General features: G+C 41.7%; 1 protein-coding gene across 4 annotated transcripts in view; it reads left to right on the plus strand.

The window, feature by feature from the left end:
- kif13a (kinesin family member 13A) overlaps window positions 1-12,248 on the plus strand; it is a 42,480-nt gene that overhangs the window by 14,290 nt on the left and 15,942 nt on the right. For all 4 annotated transcript variants that reach the window (XM_017309651.2, XM_008432533.3, XM_017309652.2 and 1 more), the window contains exons 3-17: window positions 1,091-1,103; window positions 3,323-3,383; window positions 4,125-4,217; window positions 4,757-4,937; window positions 6,603-6,690; window positions 7,190-7,324; window positions 7,431-7,543; window positions 7,639-7,750; window positions 8,732-8,944; window positions 9,033-9,143; window positions 9,227-9,361; window positions 10,664-10,794; window positions 11,045-11,131; window positions 11,494-11,669; window positions 11,840-12,059. In XM_017309651.2, the coding sequence (XP_017165140.1) occupies window positions 1,091-1,103; window positions 3,323-3,383; window positions 4,125-4,217; window positions 4,757-4,937; window positions 6,603-6,690; window positions 7,190-7,324; window positions 7,431-7,543; window positions 7,639-7,750; window positions 8,732-8,944; window positions 9,033-9,143; window positions 9,227-9,361; window positions 10,664-10,794; window positions 11,045-11,131; window positions 11,494-11,669; window positions 11,840-12,059 (1,869 nt within the window). The remainder of the gene's footprint in view (window positions 1-1,090; window positions 1,104-3,322; window positions 3,384-4,124; window positions 4,218-4,756; window positions 4,938-6,602; window positions 6,691-7,189; window positions 7,325-7,430; window positions 7,544-7,638; window positions 7,751-8,731; window positions 8,945-9,032; window positions 9,144-9,226; window positions 9,362-10,663; window positions 10,795-11,044; window positions 11,132-11,493; window positions 11,670-11,839; window positions 12,060-12,248) is intronic.

Below are 12,248 nucleotides of genomic sequence, written 5' to 3' on the forward strand. Positions count from 1 at the left end.
CTGGAGGTGGGGGGTGGTGGGGTGTGAGGGTGAGTTGGAGTCTTCCTGATGCACCCTGCCCTGCATTAGTTACCATGCGAACCTGATGCCCACCCTTGTCTCTGTGCCAAAGGAGTTCTGCAGGAAGGATGTGCTGACTGCAGAAGGATTGAACCGGCTGAATCGCCAGGGGTGGAAGTGTATTTTAATACACTGCTATGCACAATATAGCACAGCATGATTGCAATTCATCCGCGTGCAGCAAGGGGCTGTAAACCGAGTCAAGGAGCTGTTTAGCTTTGGTTCAGATAACAACCTTTCATGTGATAGACAGACGTAAAGTCATGCATGATTGTAAAAAAAAAATAAAAAATGGGTAAACATAGTTTTTAAAAAGTTTTCACTGCTAAAATCTGAAAAGTGTATCTTGTATGTGAATTCAGCACCTTTTATTTTAGTGACGCAAAGGCAGCATCGTGCTTCAGGAATCCTTCTCTTTGGCAGGATTCAAGCTTGGCAGTCTGGAAGAAACACAGCTTAGCACCACATTTCAGATTTTCTAAAATGAAAGTGAAATGATCCAGTGAGGTATATTTAAGATAATGGTGCCAACAGCAAAATGTGAAACAGTTCCATGAGTTCAGAGGACAACCTTACGAAACACAGGGACGTATAGTCGGCTCTTTTGTCCTGGATGGTGGCTGCTGGTGGTGGAGAGCAGCTTCCCCAAACTGGCCTCTGTGTTAAGTCCACAGGAATAAGAGCTATTTATTCAACAGAGTCAGTGGGACATTGAATCTTAAATCTCTTCCCTTCCTCTCGCTCCACTGGCCCAATTATGAACCCAATCACAGCAGCAGCTTCCACCAGAACCAGCCGTGCACTTACTTAGTGGAAGTGAGAGAAAAACAAGAGAATAATAAAGATGTCACTTGAAGAGAAAGTGTCTTTTATATAAAAAATTAAGCATTTTTCTCATGACGAGAAGAGATTTATTTTAAGTGAATTTGTCCTGTGTAAATTCTAACCTCTTTTCCCTGTCTGTCTCTTTTTTTCTGCTCTGTCCCTCACTCATCCCGGTGTATGATGGATTGACCTTCTGCTTCAACAGGAAACAGTCCAAGGTATGTATGTTTTATCCATTTATTCAACTGACATTTGTTACTCACAGATCAAAACATCCAGAAGTAACAGATCCAAAAGGCCGGACAGTTTCTGCTGCACAGGTCGATTCTTCATCGTGACGTTGTTTCTACAGACGTGATTGAGTTTTTTTTTTTTTTTTGGTCGATCGGTGGGTCAGCAGGAGCCAGATAGATGTCCGTGTGAATGTGTCAGCACTCTGAGATCTCCCAAACACCCACAAAGGCTCCACAATGAGAGAGGGATGAGTGCGGACATTGGGGCTGTGTGTGCGCTCATTGAATGCCGCATTGTTGCAGCGCACCCCCACTTCCCCCCCTGACAACATGCTGGTGACTAGCTCAGAGATGTTTCACACACCAGGGACGGGCTTTGTGCTCGGTACACTCACTCAGGCACCCCCCTTACCCCTTTCCCCCCCGCCCCTCCCTGACTGGACTGAGGGCGTGCATGGTCTCTGGAGCATGCGAACCTGAGCTGCCCCGTAATAACCCTCCACTAAGACGAGCACGTGGCCGTCTGCTAAGTTATGACACTCAAATCATCCTTCCTGCATTCCTCAGTGCAGTCGCAGAAAACTAGTTTGTTTTTTTGACTAAAAATGTGTCTTTTTCCTTCTCTGCATCGTCATGATTTTTACTGCTGATTAATAGTAATTGTCCAATCAAGAGGAATCTGTTGTGTAATCACACCCTCCGGCTGGACGGAGACAGAACAGAGGGCACTGGAGCCCCAGTTTTCCAAACCAGCTCTAATTGAGAATGATGGCACTTTTGTTCCTTTGAATGGCACCCACTTACTTGTCTGAAGTCACAAGAGGAAATCTTGCTTTCAGTGCATTCAGGGACCTCAGAGCTTCCCATGCTGACTGTGCAGCCACGGCTTTCCCTGGCCATTAGCCCTTTTGGTGATTAGGAGGGAGTTTCAATTATTTTGTGGTATTTGTGTTGGGAGGGAAAGTGTTTTGGCAGTGCTACCGCAGCACACTAAAGATCAGGGAGGAGACCCTGTGTGCAATCTGAGGATGAATATGCAGCTGTTGTTTTATGCAACAAAAATCGAGTGAGAAAATTCCCAGATGTGACGCGTTAGAAAAGTGACAACATTTCTACTGGTTTCATTTAAAAAAGAGCAGTCTGAAATATTACAAAAAGTATCTACAAAACAAAAGAGAAATACAGAAGTAACATGTTTTATGTCTAATCTGCACAAATTGTGGAGCTTTTGATCTTTTCCAGATTAAGTCAGCGATGCACCAGAGATGAGAGAGATAATTTTTTTTTCTTTTGATGGGCTTTGATTGGTCATTGACAGATCAAATCCTAATGACTCTTAACTTTTTCCAGTTCATTAAATGCATCAGTATTGATCGACCCCCAGGCAACATGTTCTTTATGCCACTTGATTTTGAGTTTAGTACAAATGTTAGCAACGTATGTTAACACCACCGCTATCAAAACCCCTTTGACAAAACATTTTTCTCTGCAATGTGGCACACCTGAAAGCAAATCCGAAATCAGTATCGGCCAGGAAAAGCCTTATTAATGCAAGAAAAACGTTACATGTCAGTGTCCACTCTGGGCTGCTATGACTTAAATCCTGCTGAACTGCAACTGGCACATTAGCAAACACAGACAAATCTCACCAAGGCTGTTCATAATGAAATTAGAGATGCACAAATGATTATATGCTGCATGCAAACTAGCGGGGGCCGCTCTGTCTGAGATAGCCTTCTCTCTGTGCCTTATTAGCCCAGTGTTCCTGCAGGTGCCTGGAGGATAGTGGGCCTTTCTGTTGTTAAAGTCTGTGCTGCGAGACCTGGGTCTGAAAGCCAAGAGCCAGCCTCCAGCACCGGGAACAACTATGGCCCAGTTTCCTTGGAGATGAGGGTCACCGGGTGCTGGGATTCTTTCCTCGGAAGCGCACACACTGATTTATGAATTCATTCCACCGCAACAGACAGAACTCTCTGCTGCCTAACGCAGACAGTCACGGTCCAACCCCGATGAATGTCACCTCAAACAAAGCCTCTCGGGTTTCGTCTTACTCTCTTAGACAAGCCCCGTCCTGCTGTTTGACTGTACAAAGCTGTACAATAATCCCCCCGCTTTCTGTGCGCTCTGGGTTTTCTTTGCGCCCGGCGTGCTCCGACAGGTGCGACAATCCATGTTTACGTTGTCTGTCTCCATCTCCTTCGCAGGTGTTCGCTTTTGACCACTGTTTCTGGTCCATGGATGAATCCAACGTTCCCAAATATGCCGGTGAGTCACCAATCCTGCACTCATCCGAAAGAGCTCAAATGATGAAGCAGGCCTATGTGAAGAGCTTTGTGTTGCCACTGGATAGGCAGGGAAATTCCAGCCTTGATGGGACTCAAAGCCTTAGCAGGATTTGGACAAATGGGATCATTTGGGTTTTGGATACCTACATTATGAAATTAGTTGCCGCTTGTTTTCTTCCAAGTAAAAAAAATATATATATATATAAGCATGTAAGACATTTACCTACGTCCTCGTCTTGGAGTGTCATGCTCTCTAATGTTGTAAATGAAGCCTCCTCAGAAACTTTTCAGCTCTCTAACCTGCGTTATGTTAAAACAAATCCATAAAACTTTCCTATAATAATCCTTCTGAACTCTTGCCTTGCCATATTTCTGTCATTGTGAGACAGAAGTATAAAGCTTGCGTCTACTTTGTGCTGAACCGAGCGGGCAGTCTGCTCAGTGAATGGCTGTCTCAAGGGCCCGAGCCAAGGCTTTATTTAGCTCATTAAACAGCTGTCCCATTCAACGGGGCCACGGCAGCGAGCAACAAGAAAGATTTCTCTGCACAGCTTTACATTTTCCACACGACCAGACAGGAATCTGCCAGACCCTTATTCAGCGCTCTGTGGACCTTGTCAATACACATCTCTGTACTGGTTTCGCAGACTAGTGAGACAACCTGATAATGGTGAAGACTGTTTATCCTGATCTCCATGGTGACCGAATCTTTCTCTGAAAGGTCAAGAGGTGGTGTTCAAGTGCCTTGGAGAGGGAATACTTGAAAATGCATTCCAGGGGTACAATGCCTGCATATTTGCCTATGGACAAACAGGTAATAAGAAAAAAAACATCTTTTGAAATGCTGTTTTTTATGCTGCATTGTTGGATAATGCTTTCTGTTTTCACTTAGCAAATTGACCTGAAATGCCTTAGTTGCAGGCAGGTTTATCTCTTCAATGCTTCTTATAGGCTTCAGAATTTTCTTGTGGTAAGAAAGGGATAATAATTAGTCTCTCCTCATCAAATACTTTCCAGTTAGGACATATGAAAGGGGAAGAAGTGGTTTCTTAAATAGTTTTAAGAAAACTGCTGTTTCTTAAAACAGTAGCTTCAAGAAACATCCATCCATCCATTCATTCATGTATTTATTTTGCTGTTTTTACTGGTTCTGTATTTAAATTCCAACCAATGAGCCATAAAATCTTTGTTCACTTTTCCATTTATTTTTAAATATTTCTAAAAAGAATAGTGAACTTTGAGAACTCTACAGAAGCATAAAATTTTTACATCAAGCATGCCGTCTAACTCTTTCTCTTGTTCTTATTTATTTTTTATTTTTTATTTTTTTACAAACATCTGCTATGAATCCAGGTTCAGGGAAGTCCTTTTCCATGATGGGAAACGGAGAGCAGCCCGGTTTAATCCCTCGGCTGTGCTGCTCTCTCTTTGAGAGGGTCCACAAAGAGGAGAACGAAGCCCACACATTTAAGGTGGAGGTGTCCTACATGGAGATCTACAACGAGAAGGTCCGAGACCTGCTGGATCCCAAAGGGTGAGTCTGGTCCCGGCAGCTTAGTGAGCTTTACATTTTGGTCTGCTTTTAATCTGACGGAAAAGCAGCTGGCTACCAGAAACCTGGTGTTGATTTACTCCAGTTCACAAAACGGCACTTCGCTCTGGTGTCACTGTTGTGTCTGCCAGTCTGAATGGTGAGACGCTGACAGAATAATGTGTGTAGGAAGCTGACCCAGTCATTTCCTGCTGGACAGCAGCTAGCATCGTCCTCTGACATTGTTGCTTTCTTTGCCTCTGTGGCCTGATGTGGGTTGGCAGTCAGACTGCGAGGAAGAGTGAGCTCTGAAAGAGCATGCTTTAGGGTCATCTGTTCGTGGATGTTGGATCATAATAGATGTCAGATCGACCCAGTGGGCTAACAGCCAAGCAGAAGCAGCAGTTCACTGCTCAGTTTGTTTTATTCTCTTAATTAGTATAAAGCCAATAAGCATGTCAGAACTAGCTAAATAAATCACATGTTTTTATTTTAGCATGTGATTTTAGTGTATAGGGAATATAACACTTGGTAGATGTGGTAACATCACCAGTGGAAGTAGGAATTCATTAGTGCATGTAATTGTAGAACCGGTTCCTTAACAGTGTAAATATGGACCAGATCCACCGATAGTGCAGTAAGTTATGCCTGTTTGTTTTTCCCAGACAGCTTTATGTAACTTTGTCTTTATGTATCAAGGAAAAGCTCTGAAGGTTTTCTATATTCACTCATTGTGCACAACTAACAGACAGCAAGCAGCAACACATGGGAAAGCAGGAAAAGCACCACTTTATGCATTTTATATTTTAGGTCATTTAATCCACAGAGATATATGACAGAAAAGGTTTAACAAATTTTGAAATTATTTCTTTTTAACTATAAAACTTATCTTTAAATATTAATATGCAATATGTGATTTTAGCAAGTCTAATAATATTTAGATTGCTACTTTATTATAAATATGGGGAATTTAAACAGAATGCAAAAACCTTGAGACAAAAACATGATTTCGCAATGTAAACTCATGAAGACAAAAAAAGAGCCATAATGTAGTATAATGTTACTGAAAAGATTCTGAATTTTCAAAAGAACACAGAAACATTTTATTCGAGTCAATCCATCAAACGCCATACTGTTACCACAAACACTTATTAGTTCAGCCACAATCTTCACAAACAGCCCCCTACCACCGAGCCTCAAAATTACACCCTTTGCTTCTTGTGGTGTTGGGTTTTGTTGATTTGACTGAAATCTGCTGCAAACTCCGGCGTCTGTGTTTTACAAAGTGCAGTCCACTTCAAAGACCTCGCTGCCTGTGACCAATTTTTCTGTAATTTCCGAGAACTGACAAACTCTCACACAATGTGTACTTTGCAGAGAGTCATGCAGCACACAATGTTTCTGTTGCTTCTTTGTTTGCAATTATTGACGTACTGAAGCCATAATCTATAGTTGACTCAAAGCGTCGCGTAATCGCATAATACGAAATGATCTTTGACATGACATCCAGTCTAATGTGCCTTTACGTCATTAGGACGAGGGTCTTCAATGAAAGGAGAGTTTATACATTTGTCATAATGGTGGCTTCAGCGAGGCTCTCCCATTGTTTTTGAAATAACTAAATTCCTCTGCCCTACTGACTCCTTCCAACCTTCTCTGTTTTCCCAGGAGCCGCCAGTCCCTCAAAGTTAGGGAACACAAAGTTCTGGGTCCATATGTGGACGGCCTCTCGCAACTTGCTGTTACCAACTTTGAGGTTTGTCTTTCAGTTCTCTGCAGTCGTGACACAGCCAGAGCCGAATCCACTTGGTTATGTTGTTATGATTCATAAAGTACATCAGAAATACCTTTGTGTAATCAAACCGCTGATTTATTACGGAATAACCATTTAGTTGAAAATCCTCCCATGTAGAAGCCGTAATGAGACATATCCCTGCTGTGGCTACAGTAATGAGGTTGCATGCAGTTTATATGCCAGGCCTTGGCAGGTCCTTCCTCTGTGACGTTAAAACGTCTCCACCCTGTTCCTCTGGGCTCTGTGTTGCCTGTTCTGGGTCCAGTGGATTTCCTACTGCCTGTTGTGACCCAAGCCTGAAGAAATGGAATAAAGCCTCGTGTGAAAACCTCCAGCATTTACATCAGTCAGCAATCCGTTTAGAAGTCTTAAAGTTACTCTCTGAATTTATTGAGCACACTGACGAAAAAAAAAACATTCTTTCTCCGTCATTATTTCCATTTGATTTCCCCACCTTTAGGATATTGAAGTGTTAATGTCTGAAGGAAACAAGTCACGCACAGTCGCAGCAACCAACATGAACGAGGAGAGCAGCCGATCACACGCCGTCTTCAGCATAATCGTCACGCAAACACTCTATGATCTGCAGTCCGGAGTTTGTATTGTTTTGCTTCTCACACGCCTTTGTGGCTGTGTTTTTTTTTGTAGTTTTTTTTATTTTCAAAAAACACATTTTGGATCTTTAAATCTGTCTCAAACAGAATTCAGGGGAAAAAGTGAGCAAAATGAGTCTGGTTGACCTGGCAGGAAGTGAGCGTGTGTCCAAAACTGGAGCTGCCGGGGAGCGACTCAAGGAAGGCAGCAATATAAACAAGTCTGTTGATTATGTGTTGATTATTATTATGAGATGTCAGAGAAATTTAATTACTGGATGACTGCACTGTTTGATGCATATTTGTGTTGTTTTAGGTCTCTTACTACATTGGGGTGTGTGATTTCTGCTTTGGCCGATCAGTCTGCGGGGAAGGGGAAGGCCAAGTTTGTGCCTTACAGAGACTCTGTCCTCACCTGGCTGCTGAAGGTTTGAACCCTCCGCTGTTACACATTTTAAGAACTGATTTGTATAATTATCTGAAAGTTTATTAATGCATTATCTAGTGGCAAAAACATTTTCAAGTAAAAAAAACACCTATATAATATAAATACAAATTAATCTTTAAAGTCTAATTTGTCTTTATTAAAATATGACTGAGGATATATAAACACATTTATCCATAATTACGTCTGGTGCCAAATTGCAAGAATGTAAAAAAAACCCCCACAAATATACGGTTTAATATTTATTCAGATGGGTAATAATAAAGATAAAACGTAAATTATTTAGTAATTTTATGGATAATATTTATTACTATTAATACCTTAATCGTTTTAAATGTGCAAATAAATAGTTTAGAAACCAAATGAGACACTGATTCAAAAAAACTTGCTATATGTTAAAATCAAAATTTTAAATTCACAATTTCTGTAATTATGTTATAGTTGATTTGTAAGTTCATTTGTGAAATCACCTAATCTTATTGATTTGACTTTTTAGTCTGACTTGAAATTAGCTAAATTTATGTACAAAAAAAAATCATCTACATATGATTTTATTGTGTCTTTTTTGGACCTTTATATTAATTGCTGGGACATTTAAAAGTGTATTTTATGATTTATATCTCATTTAATTGTAGCACTTTCAAGTTCAAATTTTTGTGAATTACTGACAGACTGAAAAGATCAATTGCAGGCAGCTTCTTTTTTTTTTACTTTCATAATTATAAGTCATTATTGAGACAGACCAAAAATAATTTCAGTATTTATCTCCCACAGAAATTTGCCACTTTTGGGTTTCCAAATTGCGAGTATAATAACAAAGTAATTGCGAGGGCTTTTGAAAGAATTTTGACACTTGTAGATCTCCATATATTTTAACTAATTATTGACGCTATTAAATTGTTTTAAAGAGAAGTTTGGCACTTGTGTGTCACCATATTTAACAGTATTTTTACCTTGACCTCAGGATAACCTTGGTGGGAACAGTAAGACAGCCATGATCGCCACAGTGAGTCCAGCTGCTGATAACTACGAGGAGACGTTGTCCACGTTGCGTTATGCCGACAGGGCCAAAAGGATTGTCAACCATGCTGTGGTGAATGAAGATCCCAACGCTCGCATCATCAGGGAGCTCAGAGAGGAGGTGGAGAAGCTTCGAGTTCAGCTGTCTCAGGCAGAGGTGAGATGTGGCCCATCACAGATTGCGAATCTGTTCACCATCACCAGTGATCGTGATCCGATTCTTTTCCCTCTCACTCTTCCGTCAGTCCCTGAAGGCACCTGAGCTGAAGGAGAAACTGCAGGAATCTGAGAAACTCATTCAGGAGATGACGGTCACCTGGGAAGAGAAGCTCAGGAAGACCGAGGAGATTGCTACTGTATGGATATGAGTCACAGGAACCTCAGCAGCTGGACTCTGCCTTTCTTTGCACTGCTGCACTGTTATTTTCTGTGTTTACAGGAGCGACAGAGGCAACTGGAGAGCATGGGTATCTCTTTGGAGACCTCGGGAATCAAAGTGGGAGAAGACAAGAGTTTCCTGGTCAATCTGAATGCTGATCCTGCCTTGAACGAGCTGCTGGTTTATTATCTGAAGGTAGAGCTGTTTCCTCTGTCTTTGCCATCACGACACCGTCACGTCCAGAGTTTGAGATTAAAGTAGCATTTGCTCAGCGATTGCGAGCAAATGTGAGATTTCCCATTTTTGTTCAGCTTTAACGTAATCCAATTTCTCTTTCAAAACAATAATTAAAAAGCTCTAAAAATAGTTCTCTGCAGTCTTCTTGTTATAACTGTTCATTATATCATGAACAAAATTGCCATCTTGCTCTCTGTGCCCGTGTGTGTGATATAGAGTATACTTTTGTTGCTTTAAGAACATTTGTAAATTAAGGAAATATTTCAAACTGCCTTTACCCTGGGATATTTAGTGTGGTCAGCAGTAATAACTCTCTTTTGTAATTGACAAATTTGTAATAATAAGCAACCAAACCCAAAACGTTTTGCTCTTGTTTCTTCTAGCCTGACAGAACAGCTAGCATGCCTCCTTTAAAAACAAGCTGGCTTCCTTTCTAGAAGTTCTTTCTTGAAGTTTCTTAAACATTTTTTGCTTGTTTTTTTTCTTTTCAAATTCCTCTGTGATACTTAAAGTTGCTAACTTTCAGACTTCTTCACAGCTTCGATTTGTGAAGAGTGTTGTTGTTCCCCTCAGTTTGCTAGAAATCAGGTCTGGTGCGTTCACTGATTGGTAAAAGATCAGATTTTGTGAGTTTTCCAACCTGCTGATCATCTAAAATTGGGCCTGTTCTGGTCAACAGCCGATTTTTCTAGCTCTTTCTTTCCAAGAGTGAGCTAGAAAACATAGTGACAACCCACTTGTGTTATCATCATACACAATGTCTATAAAGACTTCCTAACATCGGTGCAGCATTTTCTACAGGAGGCAAAACTCCTGAGACAACTGAGTCATTTATTCAGATGGAAGAGAGAGTAAAAGAATTAGTCCAGTAAGAGCAGGCCTGGAACCATTAAACAGCTAGTTGGACCTGTAATAGCAGAAGTATGTGAGAAAACAGTCTGCATGGTGTACAGAACAACAGCCCTTTGTCTGGCCTCTACAGTCCGGCCCGGCGTATCTGTGAGGAATGACTAAGGCAATGTGAAATGGGCTAGAACATCCTCTGTTTGTTGGAATGTTTATGCCCTCTCTGCACAGGCCTCTTTGTTCCTTTTTACCTCACTTAAACCTGCTCCTCGTTGAATTTTCACTTTCCCCAATGTAAGGGATTGATTGTTGCATTAAGATTTTTATAAATATTCTCATGCAATGGGTTAATATGTCAGTTTAAATCAGATTTGCTGTCCTGCTTTGATCAATATCTTCTCCATCTGTGTAAAGGAGCACACCCGTGTGGGTGCAGACACCTCTCAGGACATCCAGCTCTTTGGCATCGGGATCCAGCCGGAGCACTGTGCCCTGGACGTCTGCCCAGATGGCGATGTCACCTTGGTGCCCATCGGCAACGCCAGGTGAGCTACTGTAAAGGCTAACTGGGTGCTTGCTATCTCTCTGCTTATCCGTCTGCGCTATGGATGACTGAACTGCAGAGTTTCTCATGACCTCACTGCTGTGGAAGCTTATGAACTGCTCCTACACTTTGATACTGGAGCTTTGTCTTCCTCCCTCTCGCAAAATGATGGTTTCTGCTGAACTATTCAGTTTTTCCCCACTTGTAGATGAAGATCAGAAACTCCACTAACATGTTTGTGTTTTCTGCAGGACCTGTGTGAATGGTACAGTGGTTGACTCCATGGTGCACCTATGGCATGGAGATCGTATCTTATGGGGAAACAACCACTTCTTCAGGTATGGAGTAGTAATCCAGATTAACTGTAATCCAGATGTTAACAGTTGTGAAAGCAAAAGGCAAAGCAAGTTTATTTGCGTAGCACCTGTTGTGCAGAGGATAATTTAAAGTACTTTACAGGAAAAATAAAGGAACGCGGAAGAAGAGAATTACAGCAAGATGCAAAATACATAAGAACAAATAATATTAAAGTTTAAACATCACATAAAAGAAATAGAAGAACATTTGAATTTCTTTTCTCTGTTTTGATGAGGACTCTGGCAGCTGCATGTTTGATGTGGATTTTGCAGCTCCGTTATAATAACTGACTGAAAATAAAGGCATGAACAAGGGACTGATCGGGTCTGACTTTGCCTTTCAGAATCAATTTGCCGAAACGGAAGCGGCGGGACCGTTTGAAGGAGCTGGAGAGAGCCTCACCCAGGGAGAGCTTTGTGGAGGCAGATGTGGAAACGGCCAGCGAGGCTTCCTCCGAGCAGGACTACAGCTATGAGTTTGCCCAGATGGAAGTCATAATGAAGACTCTTGGAAACAATGGTATGATTAGAACGATGCAGCAGCTCTTATTTAAATATCCTTGAGTTGTAGACTTTTATATTCCACTTTTCTGACTTCGGCCATCTATTTCTTTGGAAACTACAACAAAAAAGTGTGTTATTTCATGTTACGAATCGTAATACAAGATCTGTTTCTGTCCACATTCACAGACCCGATGCAGAATGTGGTCCAGGTGCTGGAGAAGCAGTACCTGGAGGAGAAGCGCACTGCTCTCGAGGAGCAAAGGCTCATGTATGAACGGGAGCTGGAGTCGCTACGGCAACAGCTGTCTCCGGAGAAGACACAGCAGTACCACCGAAACAGCAGCGAGCGCCTCGCCTACCCGACACACACTCCCCACGGCAAGCTGAGGCTGTGGACAGAGGAACGGTGAGCGGAGTTTGACCCAAAGATAGAATGAAACACATGCAGACAAACTTGCTGCACTGCCTCCTTGTGGGGTTAAATGGGCATAGCAACTTGACTTGTCATCAATATTACATAAGCATCAGGGAAGAATCCTAAATCTTTGTTTAGTGGAGAAGATTTATGTGGTAAAAATAAAAGTCATAGCTAAAA

Source organism: Poecilia reticulata, chromosome 16 (genome assembly GCF_904066995.2).
Source record: "Poecilia reticulata chromosome 16, P_reticulata-male-v2, whole genome shotgun sequence".
NCBI classification, from domain to species: Eukaryota; Metazoa; Chordata; class Actinopteri; order Cyprinodontiformes; family Poeciliidae; genus Poecilia; species Poecilia reticulata.